Here is a 23665-nt window from a genome sequence, read left to right as displayed (position 1 = left end):
TGGCTTTTGTTGAGCCAGGTCCGAAAACATTTTTTTTTCTATTTAAATTCTTCTGGTGTATTGCTGGCCTAAACTTTCACAACCTTTAGAGACAATCGCTGCAAACAAGTGATTAATGTGGTGCTCGGCCTTCTGTACCTGCCAAATGTAGTCTGATCCACCTAAATTGCTCCAGCTGTTTCAGATTTGAAGAGTACCTTCTCCAGACTGCTTGTTTCAGTTCTTTCCATACATGTTCAATAGGATTCACATCAGGGTTCATAGAGGACCACTTCAGAATAGTCAATTATTTTGTTTTTGTTTTGAGTCATTATCCAACTGGAGGACCCATGACCTGCAACTGGCACAGAGGTTTATGGCACTAGGCAGTATGATTTGCTTCAGAATTACAGATGCAATGTACTGATGTACCTTGGAGTTCAGTTTGTGTATCTTTGGCTATTTCTCTACCATTCACACCATCCTTCTGTTCAATCTAGGGTCAGCTTGACTTGGTATCAAGCTCTTGCAATTGATGTGCAGTAGAGCTCAGATTCAGGGAGGGAGAAGCAGAAAAGCCATATAAGGAATCAATCAGTTGTGCTGCAGTACAAGGAATATGCAGATAGGAGGAGACTGCAAAGTGACAGAGAGATGAACTCATACGTTTGCTGCTTCTGCTTTCACTACCTAGTCACAAGATGTGGAGGGGAGAGGTAGACATGTTAGTATTACTAATCTGCAGCAGAGAAAATCAGGTTTCCTCCTCTTCTAGATAGGGTTGTGTGATGTTACAGACCTGTGTTAATCTCTGCACCCAATGGACAGAAATACAAATCCTTTGGCAGGTAAAACAGCTATACTATTATTATTATTATTATTATTATTATACAGGATTTATATAGCGCCAACAGTTTGCGCAGTGCTTTACAATATAAGGAGAACATTACAGTTACAATACAAGTCAAGACAAGATGGTTAGGATGGCCCTACTCGCGGGAGCTTACAATCTAAAAGGGAAGGGCAAGTGAAATAAGAGGTGGTAGCTGTGTGCGGATGAATTGTTTGAGAAACTGATAGTTCAGTGGTTAGGTTGAGGCGGAATAGCCTTCCTTGAAGAGATAAGTCTTTAGGGATCGTCTAAAGGCAGACACAAGAGGAGATAGATGGACAGGTTGGGTTAAGGAGTTCCAAAGGATGAAAGAGACTCTAGAGAAGTCCTGGAGGCTAGAATGGGAGGATTTGAGGAGAGGGCTAGAGAGCAGGAGGTCTGGGAAGAGCAGAGGGGACAGTTAGGGTGATCCTTTGAATGAGCTTTAAATTTATATCCTTCTTTCACACCCTTTTGTTCTTCAAGCAGTTTTCCATTCACTGTGATTACACCTACCAGAAGTACATTTTGACCCATATTATACTTCTCTACTTCATTCATAATTATGTATAGTTATTGTCACTTCATTAGATAATAGCAGTTTATTGTATTGCAGTATGCAGTTAATGATCAAGTAAAATGTAAAAAAAATTTTTATTTACAAATGAAAGAATTAAAGGGGAATAATGACATTTGGCATCTTGTTGAACTTTGAACATAATAAATACGGTACATTATGAAAATATGTAAAGAACCCTAAAAATGTCCTTTAATGGCTGAAAAAAATATATGGTTTGCTATACTGGCCAAGCATGTCCATTAGCTGCCATTCTTCTCCCACTTTGAGTATGTTTCACATTGCTTTTTTTTTTTCTTTCTTTGAACTGTTTTCTTATTATAATGCTAACAAAAAAAGTAGCTGAGGAAGACAATTGAATAGAGAACTCTAGAGCTGAAGAACATAATGTACAGTTCGAGTGTGCAAGATAATATGAAATCTTATTTTCCTTTGAAGTTGTTTGGAAGTGTGCCATGAAAGCATAGAAAACATTTACAAGGCGCTAATATTTAATCCATTTAAATATTTATGAGGTCATTCCATTCGCATAAATCAGCACAAATGCAATTCAAAATCATAAGGAAAAAAGAAACCTTAACCCCTTTATGACAGCGTCACACATATATGCAGTGGTTTCTTTTTTTTTGCTGGGAGCGCGCTTGATTGCGCACCTCCAGCACCTAGACCAAGTTGTCGCCAACAGCTGTTGGTCTCGGAATAAAGATCAGAAGTCTGGAGGATCGGCTCCTGATCATGTGATTACTGTGATAGCCAGTCACAGTGATCACACATTTCATTACCCTCCCCTGTACTGTTTCTTCTTTGTGAAGAGAAATAGACACATAGGGGGGGATTAACGAAGCATGGCACAGGCTTTACTCTTCTAAACTGAGAAAACTAAGCAGGTCATGTCGCTAATTAATAAAGGGGGTGCAACCACTTTGTTAGGTGTGACCTGCTCTGTTTTCTAAGGCGTGTCTGCACCAGACATGGCAAGGAGAGCTGGGGCTGCTTGCTCTGGCTTCCTCGCTAAGCTAAGAGCGACAGAGTAGTAAGGTGTTTGTAAAATTATGTTACCCAAATTACTAGTTTAAGTTATGATCCGCTATATAAGCGTACACACATACAAGTATATATGGTTCTGAGGATTCAATTATGAGATTTTTTAGCTCAACACAATAGCAGAAATGTATTGGTATATACTAATATTAAGACTTAAATACAGTAAACCAACAATCTATTTAACTACAAAACATAAAGAAAAGATTTAGGCATGCACAATACACAGACCTTGATATATATCAGACAAACGATAGACATGATGGGAGAGTACGGGGGTATATTTTTCAGTTAATTGTCACATGAGGGCCCCATTCTGGTGATCTAAAAAAAAAAAACTTTCCTCCAAAGTCTGGATTAATATATATTTGTGGTGTTCATAAGAAAGCATTGAGGTCCATCGATTGGTGGCCTTCAAATACTTAATCTAATCAATTTAGACTCCTTCTCTGGGGATTAGATATTTCCAATTGCTCTTTGTTAAGACTTCCAACCGCTTTAATGACACTACTGTATTAAAAATTTCACATGCTCAGGTGTCCAGAGGCTAACCCTAGGTCATGATTGTATGTAACAAGGGTGGACAATCTTATTGTTTATCTACCTACAAGGATCCCTTGAAGCTCTTGGCCAGAGACAAAAGCGAGCATGCACCTATTGTAAAGATAAAGGGTCTTGGCTGAAGTGTTTGTGGATCTTATTGTCTCTTGTCTGGACCATTTACATATTAACAGGCTATGCCTGGACAGATTAGTAAAAACACCTTTTTTTTCCTTAACCCATTTAGTCACCCAACATAGAATATATTTAATGACAAAAATTATATAAAAATGTTCATAGAGATTTGACATAAACCCATTGCTGGGGTTAACAGCCAGGCGTTTATGCAGGGTTAGACGCTTTCCTTGCCTATATGTGTGTTCACTTCAAATACACAGAGAGGCATGTGAATTGTCTGCCAGGCTCTTGGATCTGCGTAAGTTTTCTGTTTTAAAAACTGTCATGATCACTTTATAAATTAGGCGTTGAACTCATACCAGTGCGCCCGTATAACTTTGTTAAACCCCCCATTGTATCTTTTTCTCCTTGCTAGTGAAAAGATCTGAGATTGATACTTGTACAAGAACCAATACCTTTTTTAAAATGTTTATTGTCATGTGACAGTTTTTCTAAATCAATACAGACTAATGAATTCAGGACAGTGGGAGAGCGCCAGGGCCCAGTCACAACTACAATCGCTGCTCCATGGTAGTTCTCGTGAAAATGCCAAGTATCGGAATTTGTATCTGTGCATCCCTAATAAATATTCAAGGTGCATTGTGTCCATACAACAAGGCAATACATATAGACAAACATAAGTGGCATTTGATATATCCAGAAGGCAGAGCTGATACAAGGCGTAGCGATCTGCAACCCTGAGCCTGGAGTGTGGAGATAATGCAGCAATGAGCACAATATATAGTAATTACCACCACATGACACCAATACCCCACAAATTAACTGCAATGCTGTTGGACATAAAAATTCTCACACCTCTCCAATGCATCGCTAAAACCATGCCAACACATCCAAAAACAGCAATATACTATTAAACCAATACATAAAATTGTATACACGATAAAGACATGTATAACCCACAATATATTAAAAAAAGGGCATAGAATGGGAATTACTCTATAAACATATACAAATATAAATAGCTTACATCAAATTAAACCTAGCACTCCAGAACACATATATAAAGCAAAGAGATGTTACCACACATGATCCCAATATCTGGAACATGTACACAATAATAAAACCCCAAAGTATAAGTTTAAAGGTGGCCATAACCTTTACCACCCTCGCAAGACTTTTGTCTTGCGAGGGTGTAAAGTAATTAAAAAAACCTACGATCTGCCCATCTTGGACAGGCAAATCGTACTTGCGATCATTGCAAACCCGCCCCCCTGAGGGGCGGCCTTCCGATGACTGTAATGAGGGGCGGGCTTATCACCGGCGTGCGCACACCGGCCCGTTCGGCAGTTGTCGAACAAGCAGGCCACTAACTCGCCGAGAATCCTACGATTCCCAGCGGGTTTTCCAGCCTGCTTGTTCGACGGAAGACGTGCGACCGTACAGTAGAAACGGTCGCACGCCTTCCATACACTTTGCGATTATAGTACGATCGCGGGATTTCCCGCAATTCTCGTACGGTAATCGTACAGTGTATGGGCACCTTAAAGCTCTCTACACAACTTACAATCTGATTGCACAACTTCCCCCAGATCCACCAGTGACCATACTATGCAAAGGCCTATCTTATTTCATACAGATTAACTGGATAGACTAGGTAGGGGCTCATATTATATAAACCCAGTAATATAAAAATGACTACAAAAATTGTATGGTCAGATTGCAACGTGTATGGTCACCCTCAGCTATCACTAATGTAGCATTTCAGATCGAAATCAGCATTTAACCCCTGGGGTGTCGCGGTACCTAGCTTATATATCCAGTAAGTTTCTTTCTTAGCTTGCGCTCTTTTCCTATTGCGTCCATTTCCCATTGCACTTCTGACTTGATAGAATCCCAAATAGTTATGAGTGGGGTGCAATAATGAAACCGGATGGCGTTGCCAATTAACCCATGGGAAAATTAAGAAATCACTAGCACTCCAAAGTTCCAAATGCCAAATCTTCTTTATTGACTTTTCCTATTGCAACGCCTTCAGTGTTTACCTACACGTTTAATCCTCCAAAATGTTAAATGTTTCGGGTCCCTGTTGTGGTACTTAAGGAAATTCTTGGAAAAATCATGGCCTTTTAAACCCACTTTATATTATAAATATGCTCCCTTATCCTGGTGCCTAGTTTTTTTGTGGTCCGCCTTATGTACTTTGTCCACAAGTCCCTTGCCGTGGATACACTACCCCTTTTGTGTCACAAGAGATGAACTCCTTTTATGTCTATCTTTTCATTGTATGAACATTGTACATTTTTTTTTCTCCTCTTTTGGTTATTATTGCATGTCTGCAAGCATAACATTGGTTACACAAATAATAGCTTTTCAGATCCAAGAAGGTTACTTTATTCTTGCCTCTATCATTATGAAGGTCTTCTGCTTTTGTATCTCTTAGTGATTTGGCCTTTTTATATACAATTTTAGGTTTATCCGCTAATATACCATTGCTTATCCAATTTGAGGATACCCCATTTTTTATTTCCCTTACCCTTTTTACATTGAATGTTAGAATCCAGAACCAATGCCATGTTCAAGTCTCCTATTCATGCCTAATCCCTATTCTTCTATCAACAACCACATCTTGTCTTGGTACCTCAGACACTTTATTCATTTCATCTTGTAAAATGCTTTCCGTATAACCCTTCTGTAGAATCCTTTTTTTTTTTTTTTATCTGTTTGTGGATTCTCAAAAATTGTCCTCTAGGGACATTATATAAGCAGATGGGGTGTGGTGGCAGCTAGTTATCTGGATATCTGTGTCCTTAAAATAAAAGATTTATTGATGACATCTTTATGCTGTGGAGGGGAAGCGAAGAAAAAACTGGATGGTGTTTTGAATGCTCTTAATGAGAATTACAAAAATATAGTGCTCACAAATCAAAGAAAGAGTTAATTATCTTGATCTTGAGATTTTTGTCAAAAATGGACTACTGTTGAAAAAATCATATATACTATTCATCAAATGTATTATTTAGAATAGTTTCCATCTCCCATTTCATCATGAAAGCATTGGCGACACTAGGAGCAAATCTAGCTCCCATAGCAACTTGTGTTTTTTGCTTCTATTATTTAATGTTGTACCAAAAATAATTCTTATCTAAACCAAGATTTCTTTTAGCTTACATCAAGAAGGTTGTCGAGAGCCCCCTGTACTCCATAGAGCTTAGTGACCTTGTAGACCATGGTGATGCTTATAGTGTTACCATGGATGGCGCAGTGGAGAACCAGTAGATCACCAGCACACATAAAGGGCTTCTTGTTACCCGTGCATTTATTGATCACATTGTCTCAGAAATGTTTCGGGGTCACACAGGGCCCCTTCATCAGGTTGACAAAGTGTAAACCTGATGAACGGGCCCTGCGTGACCCGGAAAAGAGGCCCTTTGAATCAAATGTTTCTGAAAAGCTATTGTGACAGTACTTTGTTTAAAATATGCATCATTGTGGGATCAAAGTGCATTGTGCCTAACTGCTGCCATGTTGTCTGAAATACACAGAAGTATCATGTTGTCTGAGATGGGCTTATTTTCTCTTACATGCCAAAATATTCTTATTTTCCCCCCCCCATTTGTTTTTGTTCTCAATAGTAATGTAAAGTAAAGAATGTCAGCAAGGTTAAATTGGTTTTCACATATTTTATTTCCCCCAATTGTCTCCTTAGTTTTCTTTCACTTTGTGGTTTAAACATCTTCTTTCAAGCAGCATATATGTATTTCCATTTTCAAAAAAGTGTAGCTGTAGAGTCTTGTGTGCAGAGATGTATTCAAAATGAATGTTTTGTGCATTCTCCTGCTGTGAAGGTACTGAGTTTTCGGCGTTGACATCAGGAAGCATAGAGAGGCATAATAAAGCGGGGAGTGGCCAAATGTAAAGGGAATAGAAACACTTTCCTTGCTAAGAATCCTTTAAATCAAAGTTTTAAATAAATAGTTGTAATGGTTGACAGATATAATTGATCTTGATCCAGTGGATGGCAAAATGAAAACAATGGCAACTATGGCCAATTTAGACTTAGGCCTGATTCACCTAATTGCATTGCGGTAGTGTGTGCGCATTACCGAACCACACAGAAATGCACATTGTGCCCACAGCAATGCATGGTAAAGCACAACTATGTGTTGTAATGTGCAGCAGTGGTAAAAATAGTGCTTCCACCCTTTTGGTGCGTTAGAAAGCCCATTCAGATAAATGTCCTGCCTGAACACAATGCATCGTAATGTGTAGCATAACACATATGCCTTAATGCACTGCAGAGCAGAGATATAAATAAGTCCTTAATGGAGGGAAAATTACTTTTTATCTGGTAAAGCTGTGGAAACAGATCTCCGGATCCCTTGGTTTCCATTAATTGTAATAAAATTATCCAAAAGTCCCATGATTTTTAATTTGTCATTTACGGCAAATGCACTAGTTCGCTATGCATTGGCTCTCTTACCAACAAGTGTTGATTTCTCTGTAGTTATAGTACAGATATCACTGCTGACCAGGGACACATTGCTGAAACAGGCAGAGTTTATGTAAGTACTGGTTCCTTGCCTGCCTTCAAGACTTACAGGTGGTGACAGGGTCTCTTTAAGTATACATATATTCTAAGTTTTGCTTTGGTTAGGTATCAATCATAGTGTTGATTAGCCAAGTTTGGTTTCACCCTTTTGTGATGCATATTTCAAACAGTTCTGCTGGCATTCTTTATCTCTTTGGATCAGTAGGAATAAAATTAAGCCGTCCACGTTAGTCTAAATGTTTTTATTTGATTAATAGAATTGTCTCCTTCGTTTGTCTTCTGCAGTATTAGTTATAGAAGCCATGCAGACATAGACATTGGTGGAAGATTACCATTACTCAATCTGACAGTTGTCTGATATCTTTTACTAGCCGGACTTGGAGGTACTGTTTATGCCGTATGCTATTAGTTTCATGCTCGCACCAACAATTACCTGTGACTGGCTGCAAGAGAATTATGTATTTTATACTTGGTATGCGATTAACACAAAGCGGTGTTAAGTGGAACTTTTCAGGGTGCACATGAATGTGCCGACTAATAAATGGGCTCTCTGCATTAAAGTAGTAGTAAACTCTCAACCCTTTTTTTCAATAATGAATCCAGGTCAAACAAATATACTTTGCACAGCATGTATTTATTTCTTCCTGTCCAGCATAAGATCACACAGGATAGAGCAGTCTCCAGCAGCTGTCCATCTACTAACTTGGAAAAGGAAGGAGAGAGGAGCACGGGGGAAAGGGAGTGGCTTGCCTTGATGTCCCTGTGTGTTTATGGAGACACAACTCACTAGCACACACAAGGGTGGTTTTATAGGACCCTGCAAGGGAAAGAAGCCAGCCTAAAACAGGATATCAGGGCCAGTGCTCAGGGGACCAGCTGATTCTGCAGGAAACTAAAACTTTTAAACTTAAAGAAGCAGCATCCATTGTAAGGTAGTTCAGCATTTAAAATAGCGTAAGGGTTCGTTCACACCATAGGCAGTGTGTTCCGGTCTCAAATCGGACTGGAACGCACTGCCCGCATTGCGGCCAGCTCCCTTTTTTGCGGGGCAGGAGGGGCCACAATGCGATCGCCCGCACGGGAATCGCATGGCACATTGTGACTGCAGTGCGTTCCGTGCGGTGCGTTCAAAACACGGAAAGCACTATTTTGAACAGAACGCACTGCAGGCACAATGTGCCTTGCGATTCCCGTGCGCGTGATCGCATTGCGGCCGCAGGGTGTGGCTACGGTGCCATTCACTTCAATGGCCCGCCACGCCCCCTCTTCCCAGCAAAAAAGGTAGCCGGCAGCAATGCGGGCAGTGCGTTCCAGTCTGATTTCTGACCGGAACGCACTGCCTATGATGTGAACGAACCCTAAAACCCTTTTGACTTTAATAATAAAATATTTTGTTATCTATTTTTTTTCTTAAACAGAGACAATTATTTTTATACACAGTAACTTTCTGATTAAAGTGTGTCTTCTAGTAGGCTATTTGTTGCAGTTATATCTTCATATTGGAAGCTTTGCTCATCTGATGTTCCCTTTGCTTCTGGCTGTCAGGCAGTGGTTGCCAGTTTCTACAATTAGCGGCTGTATTTGTTTTATCTGGGCCATCTGCTCTGTAATGTAATAGTAACAGTGGTGCTGAGCAATGCAAATATCCTGTAGGTTAATATAAAAGATAACGTTTTCAGTAAAAAGCATGATATGATAAACTTAAGCCTTAAAGGAGAACTATGAGGTGAGTGCTTTTCACTCACCTCATAGTTCTAGCCGACCTGTGACAATGAGACTGTCACAGGTCGGCTCAGTAGATCGGGAGGTGAGCGAACACATACCAGCGTTCGCTCACCTCTCGATCCTGTCACGGCTCTCTGCCGTGACAGGGGAGGGCTGGATTCCCCCCACTCCGATCCGCCAGCGCTGACTGGCGGAACGGACGGGGGAGGGGGCGGGTAAATCTGGCTCTGCCTCTAGATAGGCAGAGCCAGCTGTCAATCACGCAGCTGGGCGGATCCAGACATAATTGTCGGGATCCGCTTCAGCTGTGGCATCTCAGTATACCGCGAGCTGTACACTGTGGCGTCTCAGTATACCGCGAGCTGTAGCTTGCGTTATACTGAGCTTAGGGTGACGGGAGGACGCTAGTTTGTGTCCTCCCGTTACCCTAAGGAGAACTATGGGGAAAAGCCTAAACCCCATAGTTCTCCTTTAAAGTGTTTTCCCACTTTTGCAGTCAAATTTGAGGAAACCTCTCTGTGTTTTTGTTCCCTTTCACACATCATACTGAAAAAAAAAATATATATATATATATATTAAAAAATAATCTTACCTTTTTAGATGTTTTGTTGCAGCAGGCAAAATGACGAAATCCAAGATTTTGTGAGCACCTTCACAGTGAGCTGTCCTTGTAGAAAGACTGCATTCAAGAATGTGTTTCTCATTAACATACAATGCAGCAGACCAGGGTTGTAATCCTTTAACCTTTTGTTAGGGCAGGTAGCGTTCAAATCAAGTTTACAAATTATATTGAAATCGGCAAGCACAGATAAGGTTAACACAAACCCCTCACAGCCTCTCCTAACATTACAAAGAAAAAGATACTAATCCAAATTTTAGCAGGTAAAAAGCAATTTAAACTGTAAGAAGCATTTTTAATTTTTTTTTTTTTTAAGTTATGCAATGTGAATGGGAACATATAACATAAAATATGTGTTATCCCAATTTAGCTGCAAAAGTGTACACTTTAAATTATGCATTGGTTAGTTTGTTTCACTGCATATACACATGGTATCACTTGCATGCAGCAGCACATCACGGAAGAATGAGTTCAGTCTCCACCAGGCATTTTTATCTGTGCACTAGAGGGGGCGGGCTAGAGAAATCCTCCCACCCTCTAATGTCCAAGTCGACAGTCCTTCATTCATAGTTGAATGGTGAAACATTAGAACCACTGCAAACGTTTAATGACAATTGCTTGCTCATTTCATTTTACTTCCCGTCCCTGTTTCATCAGCACAGGAAACCATTAAAAAAAATTGTTTGCAGAATGTAGCAGGATAATAACATAAATCTCAAATTAGTTACAGAGTACTGTATTTCTATGGTGCTCTCTTGCAAACCTTGTTTTGTCTTTTGAATGGCCTAGTCCACCCTATGTCTGTTATTGGGTGAAAGGCCTCCTTAGGGTCTTCACTTACTGCTTGAGCAACCTTGCAACTTGACTGGTACTAATTTAAGGTTAAACATTTATATGTCCCATTGAACTATCCATTCCCCATGATGAATCCATCAGCTAAGTAGGTAGTGATGGCAAGGTGTAGCCATCGGCCACCTAAGCCTGAATATCCATTTTGGGGTGGCTTTGCTTAAAAATAAATGTAGTGTTAGTTGAACAATGTCTTTGTGGATGGTAAAGGGTTGGTACCACTGAATGAAATTACTATTCTGGATGTATACGAGTAGGGATGCACCAATACCACTTTTTTAAGACCGAGTACGAGTACCGATACTTTTGATCAAGTACTCGCAGATACCAATTACCGATACTTTTTCTTAAAGGGACAGGTCACATTTTTTCTAAAGCAATACAAACTAATGCCTTAAGGTCACTTTCTTAATATTATGATCCATGAGATGACGAGGGAGCATGACGCCGGCTGCCCGGCCAATCAGAATGGCATTGCACGCTACCCGGCTTTCTGATTGGCCGGGAAGTCGGCTCCATGCTCTCTCGTGACGAGAGAGCATGGAGCCGCTTCCTGGCCAATCGGGAAACCGGGCAGCGTGTAATGATGCGCTGCCCGGCTTCCTGATACAGGAAGTACTCGTGCTAGGTATCGGAGCATTTGGGCGAGTACGAGTACTCACCCAAATACTTGGTATTGGCACCGATACTAGTATCGGTATCGGTGCATCCCTATATATGAGCTATATGTATATGCAGTCTTTTTAAAGCTCTCCTTCACCCCCCACCCATGATCATGTTCACAAATACTTGTCTCTTAGAACTTTGCAGTTTGTAAATGCCCTCTGTGTCCAGTGTGCTCCCCGTAAATATCAGCTATAAGCTGGATCCCTCTTTAAAGCGGCACAATACAGAGCGTTCTCTTGTGTGGGTTTCACACTAATTGTTTGAATACACTTGGGAAACCATTTATTGTTCATTTTAATAGACGATGTCCTTAACCCACATTGTCTGAGCCCCGTCTCCTGAGTTACATATCTTTCAGCAAATTCAGTGAATTCTAACAGTACTGGCAAACATAAGTTCAGGAGCCAAAATGTCAAAACACTAATCATGTTTAATTAAAGATCTTTTCACAGTACATACATATTTGATTTAATAAAGGGATTAGGGGAACTTTTAAGAAAGCAATAAATATCACAGGACAAATTGCAATGCAATGAAATATCACTTTTGGGTGAACTTGGAAACCCCCATCTATCAATATATATTTAAAAACTCATGGGGTTTTAAGTATTCTTTATCAATATCTGTTATGTATTAACACATGACAAAATACATCAAAACACAAACATGTTGAGACTTGAATGTGAATTTTTAATGCAGAGATGTAATTGGGGGTCATAATAAATGCTTTAAAGGTGGACGAAGCAATTGCTACTTGCAGACATGATCAGTAACTGATAAGTACTATCCTTGTCGCACTCCTTACAGATAAGTCCCTTGTAGTGGGGGGTGCTCGCAGTGACTGCGAATGGCGCCGCGAATGTCAGCAAAAATATCGAAATGTCACCAGCACACCAGTCCTTTTAGGATCGCAAAAGCTTCATTTCGGGACCGCACAGGTTACCTTCATCAGGCTTTAGCATCGTCAATGCTAAAGCCTGATGAAGGTAACCTGTGCGGTCCCGAAATGAAGCTTTTGCGATCCTAAAAGGACTGGTGTGCTGGTGACATTTCAATATTTTTGCTGACATTCGCGGCGCCATTCGCAGTCACTGCGAGCACCCCCCACTACAAGTCATATGTCATAAGTCATTTTTTGTCATATGACCAACAAGCGCTTTTGGGACTGCACAGGGTCCCTTCATCAGGCTTTAGCATTGACGATGCTAAAGCCTGATGAAGGGACCCTGTGCGGTTCCGAAAGCGCTTGTTGGTCATATGACAAAAAACTTCAATAAATGAAGCTTTTGCTATCCTAAAAGGACTGGTGTGCTGGTGACATTTCGATATTTTTTATGATCAGTAACTGGACCCAGAAGTTGAGTGAAAAGATTGCCAGTAGTGATGAACTCTTACAGGGCCTTACAGCCTGCAAACTGTAGATCATCTTTTCTGACAGTCCATCTTCACTCAACTGTCACCTTAAAATGCCCATAGGTGAAAACTACATTGGAATTCCAGGCAAACCACTAAATCTGAATATGTTTACAGTTTTATCTGCCAGAGGAACTGAAATTTAGTTTGCCAACTTTTATCTACAAATCTCTGTCATTCTGCACAGCCAGAAAGATAATTCTGCTACTTCCTGGTTTAGCCTTTTTTTTTCTCCATCACTTTTCTGCCAATTAGACAGAGGGGATAATGCTGATTTATTGTCAAATCAGGCTGGAGGTGAGGTGACATAAGATTTCTTGCTAAAGCTAAAAATATACAGGGTTATTCACAAAAGGGTGAAGAGTTTGGAGGAGGCAGGAGAAGTTACCAATCTAGGACAACATAGCTGAACTGGAAAGTGAGCTGAATTGGAGAATTTTTCCAGTTCAGCTATCTTGTCCTAGATTGGTCACTTCTCCTGCCTTCTCCAAACTCTTCACCCTTTTATGAATAACCCTGATCGTCGCATCCGTCTGGTTGTGTTATATGGCAGACTTGTAAATCACAAGACTGCAGAATTAGAACTTCTATGGCAGGTAAAACAGCAAACATAATACTCATTTAAACTACACATTTGATTGTTTATTTCAAGTTATTCTCTAACCCAGTGGTCTCAAAGTACCGGCCTGCAAGTCGGTACTATGTGGCCCAAAACCAGCGGGAGCAGCTACACGGTTTGCATCTCTACCGGATGCAGACCACAGAGCTGCTTCGGTGCTGCACTTGGATTGGGGGACGACGACGACACTGGGAATTTATATTATTTTATATATAGGTGAGGGGGTTGGGGGTTGTATTGAGATATAGTTTCTCTCTCTCTCTGTCTGTGTGTGTGTGTGTGTGTGTGTGTGTGTGTGTGTGTGGGGGGGTGTATTATTTTATTTGTGCAGGGGTATTATTTTTTTATGTGTATGGGTGGGGGTATTATTTTATATGTACATGGGTAGTATTTTTTATGTGTAACTTGCGTTTTTCTGCAGTAGGAATCCCTAATCTGGTGTTTACAAGCAGCAGCTATCACCCATTCAAGTTAATGATCAGGTGACAGCAGCTCCATGTAAACGCTTGCACACCGCATGTAATATGTGATATGATTAAATTCGGTTAGGAATCAATCACACTCCCTGGATGCAATGATTGTGCATCCAGGGAGAGTGTTTTCTGACCGCATGTAATATCACATACCATTACATGTGGTGTGGAGGCGTTTACATGCAGCTGCTGTCACCTGATCATTAACTTCAGTGGGTAACAGCGGCTGCTTGTAAAAGCCAGATTAGTGATTCCTGCTTCAGGAAAACGCAAGTTCCTGACGCAGGAATCCCTAATCGCACCTAAACCTACATATATGAATGAGGCCTTATTGTGAGTATATAGTTACATTTTATTTTAAAGTATGAAATTTGGCAAGCGGCCCCCATGTCAGAAAAAAAATTGTCGAGTGAATTGAGTTTGAGACCCCTGCTCTAACCCCTTAGTGATGGGAGACGTACACTCTACCGGTATGTCCCCGCCACTAAGAACATTTTGTATTTTTTTCTTTTTTGAATCATTAGAGAGAGAGAATATTACAGCGGTACATAAATAACTAAGAAGCATATTGGGGCTTCCCTTGCTGACCTCTTTTTTCTGAGAATGTTAGTTCCTTGCCTGTTATGCTGATGCTTTGTCTTTTAATGTTTTATGAGTATCTGACCTGGAATCTAGAGATAAGGAATTCTGTTACCCATGTATATCGTATTTGTTCTGGATCTGTGCTTCAAAAAGATTAAAGCCAGACACAGGCAAGCAACTAGCTTCATCAAAGAATGACCAGCAGTGGCAACCCCCATCATTTCTCATGACCAAGTCATTTTAGATACAGGTATGCTCTTTGACCTCACATACCTTCATCATCTATTTTAGTATTTTCCCCCGGATGAGACAAACAAGCATTGGACAACAGGGGGACCTCTACTCATGGCTCATCTACTTCACGGAATGGGCTCTGTACTTCACATGACACTACATGCAATTCAGGGGAGCATGGCAGCTGACTGGCAGGGAACTAGTATTTTCAGAGGTTAGCAGTGATGGCCTCCGTACTTCCTCTGTACATGTTTTCTTTAACTGGATTGATTGTAAATTTAATCAAATTAATTGAACAAAAAGCACTTCTCTTATGACCAGCAGCGCTGGTCTCCAGAGCTGCCCCTGTTGCCAGAGACCATTGCTGTCCCTCCAAACTCCATCTCCTTGCTAGCAGTGTGGTCGGACAAAGGGTGCTTAAACTGTCCGACCACGCTGCTTGGCAAAGGCAGGATTGATTTGAACGAGGCCAAGTGCTATATGCAGTTGGTCCCCTGGGGGAACATAATAAAAAAGAAAAGTTTTTAGGGAGACATTTTCTTTAACCAGAGTTGCTGATACTTAAAATTGAATAGCGCATTTATTTACCTGACAATATAGCAAAAAGCATTCAGCTTTATGAAATAAGTCACAGTTTGGTAAAACATTCATTGTCTGTTTCTGTCTTAGAATTTCCTTAGATCAATCTTGTGTCTTTTTATGTATTACTTATACATCTTCCTATATATACAGATTGAGTATGAGAAGAAGAAAAAAGATGACGGCAAGCGTGCTCGTGTGGACAAGCAGCAGGTTCTGGACATGCTGTTTTCTGCTTTTGAAAAGCATCAGTATTACAACCTTAAAGATCTAGTGGATATCACAAAACAGCCTGTGGTGAGTACCTGATAATAAATGATGTCTACTAGAGAATGCATTCTTCATTAGCTGCTATCATTTAGTAAACTTCCCATGGTGATATTATCATCACTTCCCTTTGTTACTTTCAACCTATTTTAACAAAGAATGTAAAGTATGCATTTTTATAATATATTTTATATACACATTCTGAAATGTGCTCTCAGAAATTTTTACTTTGAGGCACTAAAACCTAATATGCATTATTTTTTTCTAAAGGGGGAAATGAAATTGGGGGAATTTATCAGCACTATCAGCTACTCTCTTCAGTTTGTACAGTTAAGATTTGAAAATGAACGATGGAAGCTGATTGGTTGCCATGCACAGCTACTCCAGATTTTGTCTCCTCCAGTTTTGATAAATTCCCTTCAATGTATTTTCAGTGAGTGATATTTAAACTATTTAATATTTTTTGTGACTTTTTTTTACATTTGTGGTCTGTGTGCCATACAGAACTATAGCAATTCACAAACCGAGAGCAGGCTCAGTTGCATATTTTCCATAGTTTGGAAAGATAGTGTAGCGTTAAAGGAGAACTATGCGGTGAGTGAAAATCTCTCATCCTCATAGTTTGAGCCGCCGTGTGACAATTAAACTGTCACACGTCGGCTCAGTAGATCGGGAAGTGAGCAAACACATACCGTCGCTCGCTCACTTCTCGATCATGTTCCTGCAGAGAGCTGTGACTGTCAGTCACAGCTCCCTGCAGGGATTGCCCCCTCCCCGCTCCGATCCTCCAGCGCTGACTGGAGGAACGGAGAGCGGAGGGGGCGGGTACAGCTGGCTCTGCCTCTAGGTAGGCAGAGCCAGGGGTCACTCACGCAGCTGGGTGGATCTCGACAGTAATGCCGGGATCCGTCCCGGCTGCGGCGGCCCCAGTATACTGCGAGCTGTAGCTCGCGATATACTGAGCTTTGGGTCACGGTAGGACACTAGTATATGTCCTCCCGTGACCCTTAAGAGAACTATGGGGAAAAACACTTACCCTATAGTTCTCTTTTAAGGACCTCAAACAACGCCCTGCAACCTGGAGAATTGGCTGTAGTTTAGAATGCAGTCTGGTATAGAAACCATCCACCCCTTTCTGTGGTTGGACATTGAAGGAGCAGTGGTAATCTGCTGTCATCCCTCTGCTTGTCCCTTTGTAAGCACGTTGTCTGTTGTACAGACTCCCGATGCACAACAGATTACAGGTTATTCATATTTTAATAAATGCATAAATGGATTAAAGTGAACTTAATATATATACATTGGGGGGAATTTATCAATTTCACGCATCAGTGGTTTTTCAACTGTTTCATCCCTGATTTCTAGTGCATATAGAGACAGATTTATTATCCTAGTTCATGTTTCTTAACTACCGTCATAAGGAGAATTCTCGCAAAATTGCCCTGGCTTCTAAACTGACTCTAAACTGTGGCAAGCTTACAGGGAGCCTCCTTGAGTTGAATAGCCCTGAAGTGAATAGCTTAGCTGACATGTGGATAGAAGCTTGGTTATCTTTGCGATACTATAAGAAGTACTCAGTAGGACTTCTAGAATGCGCGACAGATTGGAGGGTTTTTAATGTCACAAACGCTGGATGCAAATGCTGTGCAGTTGAGAAATTATGCAAAATGTTGCACATCATGTGCAGAGAGTTGCAAACATGAATATGTCGCAAGAACACTTCGAAAAAGGCGCAAAACAGAGATAAAACTTTGCCGTTAGCAAGACATTTCGGTCTTTGCAACAAAAAGGTTTGTCACAAACGCGTTCATAAATTCCCCCCATTATGTTTTAGTGAATTAGCCGCCCTGAGTTTCCCATGTTCTTGTAGCTTAGTGCACCACTGTGGGTGGGAAGGATGGAATAGAGGTTTCTTGAATAGCTTAAGAAAGAATGTTAGAAAAAGGAAATCTCGCATGGTCAGTTGAGTGTGGTGACATAATAGATTGGGTTTACATACAATATGTAACTGAAACAGATGTGATAGATCTTCCTTGGGTTATGTTAATGTGTATAATATGCAGTGTTTTGTAGAGCTGCAGCTAACGATTATTTTCAAAATCGATTATGTCGATTAGTTGTTGCAGCCCTAGTGTTTTGTACGTGTGGAATTATGCTAATTCCATTCTCTGGAGTTATATGGACTGTGCAAGTATGAATCACAGTTACTTCTCACCATCTGTCAGGTTGTATATGTGCTGATATACAACATAACCTATAGTTATAACTAAATACACATGTAAAATAAATGTCCTTAAAACTGTATCAATAGTCCCAATGATCAAATACAGGCAGTCCCCGAGTTACGAACATCTGAGTTACGTACGACTCCTACTTACGAATGGAGGTCCCAGGCTTTTCCACTAGTTGTAATGCTACCGTGCCCCCTTTTGAAATGGCTGCCAAGCAGTCTGTGTAAATTAACACCCTCTCTGAGCTCCTTTCCTGATTCATTAGTATTTATAGTAGCAACCCACCCCATTGATGTAGTGCCACTTTGCTAAACCTGCCGTGGGCACAGTAATCGATCACAAAACTACAAAAAGTTACGTTTTTTTCATAGTGATCAAGTTCAGGTTTAATAAATACAAACTTCTTGGTTAGAATAATAACTATAAAGTTGCTGCAGTGGGGGGGAAAAAAGTTCATAATGTAAAACTGTGGTAGAGTTCAGGAATTGATCTGTTGGCAATATAATTTGATAGTAACTTCTGAATGTTAGGAGGATTTTCTTCACTTCTCTTCCAAAAAGTGGAAGTACAGCAAATCTCTTTTTAGTGGGGACAACAATTTGTTGGTAGTCTATATCCTGGTTGCAGAGATTACATTTTATTTCCAGTTCATAAAAGCCAGGCAGGCTCTATGTTGCATCATGGCAGGTTTATTTTAAGAAACATATCATGGTGTCACGACTCGTGAACATTTGACTTAATGAGTGATGGGTAAAGTGAACAAAGATCTTAAAAGTAATTTAAATAAATCCTGTATAATAATGTTAATTCCACCCAATAATCTTCGTTTTTATATGCCCTTTAAGCTATACAGTCAGCTTCCTGTAATGCTGGTTATGTCTGTCTACGTCCCTGCATGCCAGATATTGTGAGTTCCCTTCAGGGACCAACAATATGAAGACTTTGTACTTCTCGCATTTTACAAAAGATAAAGACAGCAACTACACTGTAATAATACAAATGTCTCTAAGATAATTACTCTTCCTTCTCTTAAACAAGATGCGCTCCTAATTCTGTGTGGGATACATCTTGAGTGATTACACTGTGACTAAACCTTGAAGCCACACACAGTTGTGCACCTGAAGGACTGTGTGACAACATCCTATTTTTAAGTGGCACATTTTCATTTTAAATGTCAGGTACAATGCAGAGGCAGTGCATGGAGAGTACAGATGTCTACTGTTGGCATTTTCTTCATTTCAAACTCTGAATCACAGATTTCCTGGCTGTATAAATATTCAAATTCGAGTTTTCTGTTCTAAGGGTAGGATGGAAGCTCCACAAGGTTCTAGAAATCCACTTGTTGGCTTTTTTTCTTGTTTATTCATTTGTATCCGTTTTCCATTTGCATTTTAAGTATTTGAAAGTGAATTGTTTATAGCTCCATTTTGCCATGTGCCTACGGTAGTTGATATTCAGGGGCCTATGTTGGGCAAGTGTAAGTTTCACCTACAGTAAGTTTAAGAATAAATGGCAATCAACTGAGTAGTATTTGTGAAGAAAAGTATTTTTAATCATTTGTAATTGTGTGTATTTTAATTACTGCTAATGACTCCTTTAGTATTACTGTATTAAAACCGGCAATGGGGGAAATCCTCCCACCAGGGACGTAGACCGCAATAACCTTCATCTACTCCAATACCCCAAAAAGTTCCTAGTGTCTTGAGTACCTCTCATAGGTCATATGTTTTTGTAGGTGCGTAAATGCACCAAAGCAGATAGAAAAGTTATGCAACCAATGCATGGCTGCATAGCACATTATCTGCACTGAGTAGAAGAACAACGAACATGTTGTATATCATTCATTATCCAATAAGCTTTTTCTTTGCAATCAGATGACCATTTAGTCCTGGGAATCAGGGCAGCTGTGGCCAAGCATCATTTCTTATGACCTTCTGGTGGGGAAGAGCTCCTGCCATAAGTTGCTGTCAATTGGCAGTAAGAAGGGACATTGATGAACATCAATGATGAACACCATTGTGGGAGGAACCTTGTCTCACCACTGTACCACTCAGAAGGCCCTTTCATGATGCAGCCACCTGACGCAGGTGCCCGCCAAGCTCTGGGTCCCCCCACCACCCATTTGGTACAATCTTAATAATATGTAAAGCTGGACATCACTTTCATTAGCGTTCAATAAAATCTGGGGGGCTGCATTTGCCACTTATCAGCAAAGATTTATTATTATTCCTCAGTCAACAATGTCTGGAATTGAGAAGAAATTTCCACTCAAAGGTGTTTCAAAATCTCTGTCACAGGTGTGGACCTCCTGGCTTCCAGGTTCAACAACAACTAGACTAGTTTGTTTCCAGGTCCAGGCATCCTCTAGCTATCACAGTGGATGCTCTGAATGATCTACACCTTTCCTCCTTTAAAACTCCTTCCTTGTCTGCTTCGCAGGATTGGAATGGAAGGCATTTCAGTTACATAGTTACATAGTATTTGAGGTTGAATAAAGACATTAGTCCATCAAGTCCAACCTATTAGGATCTCATTCTAGGAGTACCTGTACCCCTGTATATTACGGTCCCTTAAGAAATCGTCCAAAAGTTTCTTGAACAATTCCACATTATTTGCTGAAATCACAGCCTGTGGCAGTGAGTTCCAGACCCTAACTGATCTTATTGTGAAGAACCCCCTTCGCCCCTGGTGCTGGAATTTTTTTTCCACCAATTTTAGATGGTGGCCTCTAGTTTTTGTAATGGAGTTAATTTTAAACAGTTTATCGCTAATGTTGCTACCACCATTGAACATTTTGTACATGGAGATCATATCCCCCCTTAATCTCCTCACCTCAGTGATTCTTATCACACCAAAGTTGCCCAGGTAGACGTTGTACTCGGATCTAGTCAGTCTCCTAGCAGACTATTCATGGGCCCTCATCCCCACCTTATATCCCCAGGGCCAATTTGCCACCATGTTTCTTGATCAATGTCTGCTGAAGCCCAGGTCCTGAGGGTTAGGGACCTGTCTGATTTGAGTATCCCTATGCTCTTGAAGGTTAGGAAATCAACTTCTCACAAAGTCTACCATTGCACCTGGAAGGCATATTTTTCATAGTGCAAGGCAATGACATTTCATCCCAGGAAGTACTTAGTGGAACAAATCCTGTCTTTTTTTCCTCCAGTCTGCCATGGATAATCATTTTGTACCATTTCGGCCTAGCGGTTGTCTTTTAATGACCACTTACCTCTCACTCCTTCGTGAAACATTCTTACAGGGTGTCCCTACATTGTTGCCCTTGTATGTTCCCCATTAATACTGTGGGATCTCAACTTGGTTATGTTGGTTCTACATAAATCACCCTTTGAACCTTTTTTTGGGATATTATCCTGTCTATTGTTGCTCACAAGGTTGCCTTCCTTGTGCCGTCACTTCTGGAAGGAGTGTTTCTGAGCTGGCGGGCCTTAACCCTCTCTGGTGTTGAACAGAGACAAGTTGGTTTCTTGCTTTTGCCTCAGCCAGGACCATTTTCTCTGTCCTAAGGAAATGCCCCTCCATTGTCTGAATGTGGTATACACTGTTCCAGTCTATCTCTTAACTACAACTTCCTTTAGACAGTTTGGCTCTCTTTTCATCACCTCTGAGGCCTGCTTGTCGATCTACTATTTCTAGGTGGATGCAGCAGTTTATCATTCAAGCTTCATGAGCTTTTCAGCACGCGGCATCTATTTCTCAGATTTACAAGGCTGCCACCAGGTCTTTTGTTCGCTAGGTTTTTCCAGGTGGATGTTCAGGCCTCATCTGCTGCCAGCTTTGGTTGCAGGGGTCTTCAGGCGGCTCTGTAATCGGTGTATAGCCATATTAATTATTTTGCTACTTGTGGGCCCATTAGTGTTTTATTTGCTGTGTTGCCCACCCCTCGGTTGGACTGCTTTGGTTGTCCCAGCATCTCACAATTACTTCATCCTGTGTCCCTTAATAAGTGATTTAGAAAACAAGATTTTTCACCATAAAATTATTTTCTTGGAGTTCATTAAGGGACTCTGGTTCCACTCCTGTACTAATGATCCACTCTTACTACTGACTTTCCATAAAAGTGGAGCATGCTGGAGGTGGGAGGGGGTCACACTAGACTGTCTTACCTTTGTTTGCCAATGTCCAATCTCCACATGGCAGCAGCATAACTCAGCGTCTCAGAAATACTTCACTCTGCATTCCTTAATGAACTACAAGTAAAGGATTTCACACTAAGTCAAAAGGCTCTTCTTACTCATTTAGGACAGTGGACAGAGCCATGCACATGATCTCTCTATACCTCAGGGGCTAATTGTGCATGCATCTTTAGAAATGTTGCTTATGTGAATGGGATACATATTAGATAATTTTACTTGCCAATTTGTTTGAATCTCCAGTAGAGGGTACTAATGTTTGTTTGGTTTATCAACACCTGTTAAACCATTGTTATTTGTAATAATCGTATGTATACCAATGTCATTAATTATTTAAAAGGAAATTAGAAATCCAGATACAGATAGTTACTTTAAATATTTTTTCTAATTTGATTTACTAGCAATTCCGTTTGATCCTGGCATTTCTCTCTGTCATATCTAAACATGTGCTTGGCATATATTATTTGCTGCCATTTGATTTGTATTCAGCTTACAGATCTCCGTGTTTTCTGCTGCTGCAGATGCTCACAAATGCTGGATTTGATGGCTCTAGGGACTTTCCATCAAAATTCCCTAATGTGTTTTCTCTGCCTGTTATGTAAGCAATGTGCCTTATCCTAATAGCAAAGGAATACATTTCCGTGTTCAGGGATTTTCATTTAAAACAGCCACTGCACAGGGCTCTCAACAAGAAAATAATGCACAATTTTATAGCTAAAGATATAACATTAGGTATGTATATTGAACTTTCTGAATTTGGTTGTAAATACAATATGATTGTTATGGAAGTATATCTCATTTGTTGTTGAGTAAAACCCCAAATGAATGTGCCTTCTGTTTGCATTTTGCTATCATTTCTTTTTTGGTTCTGTTTACTGTAATTAGACTTCGACACAATTTGTAAATAATATTATTATTCCCCCGGCAATACATACGGAATAAATACTGTTTAGGTCCTCTTAGGTTCCTTTTTAAAAAGTGCCCCCTGAATAAATCATCCTAATGAACTGGTTAAATAAAGGCAGCTGATTTGATTTCAACAAGACTTGTGTTGCCATACTCCGTATAAGCTTGGTCTAATTTGCCCTGTATCATCAAGGTGACGGTGCCTTAAGTGACAAACATAATTACAAAATTCCTGAAACAGTAAGAAAAAAAGTGGTTGATATCAGTCCCAAAATGGTTGCAGGTCTATGTAGAAAGAACTCTCCCAGCACCATGATCTCCAGATGAAAAACAGTTGAACCTGCAATCCCCTCAGAGGGTATTCAGCCTTCCAACATTTCTCCAGGGAAGCAACATACATTTTTATATAGAAAATGATTCTAAAGAAAATATCCAGAGAACTGCAGACTTCTGTTGCTTCACCAAAAGCCCCGGTGTCTTGACTCCAACCACACCTCTAGCATTGCGTATGCTAAATATGTGAGGCCATTTGTTGACATCAGGGGTTACAGATGAGGCCCTTAGTTGACAACCACTGGTCTAAGCTTTAAATATCTGGCCAGGGGTGGGTGTGTGACCTAACATTTAAAAAGGCTCCTCTCCTCCCCACAGGGGGG

At 40.5% G+C, this 23665-nt stretch overlaps 1 protein-coding gene across 2 annotated transcripts in view; it reads left to right on the top strand.

Annotated features, from left to right (window-relative positions):
- GTF2F2 (general transcription factor IIF subunit 2) overlaps positions 1-23665 on the top strand; it is a 148586-nt gene that overhangs the window by 112993 nt on the left and 11928 nt on the right. For both annotated transcript variants that reach the window (XM_018556615.1, XM_018556616.1), the window contains one exon: positions 15608-15751. In XM_018556615.1, the coding sequence (XP_018412117.1) occupies positions 15608-15751 (144 nt within the window). The remainder of the gene's footprint in view (positions 1-15607; positions 15752-23665) is intronic.

The sequence above is a fragment of the Nanorana parkeri genome, unplaced genomic scaffold, assembly GCF_000935625.1.
Source record: "Nanorana parkeri isolate BGI_ZX_2015 unplaced genomic scaffold, ASM93562v1 scaffold243, whole genome shotgun sequence".
Taxonomy (NCBI): domain Eukaryota; kingdom Metazoa; phylum Chordata; class Amphibia; order Anura; family Dicroglossidae; genus Nanorana; species Nanorana parkeri.
Note: the sequence above shows the minus strand (reverse complement) of the source record. Positions and strands in the feature narration are given on the sequence as shown.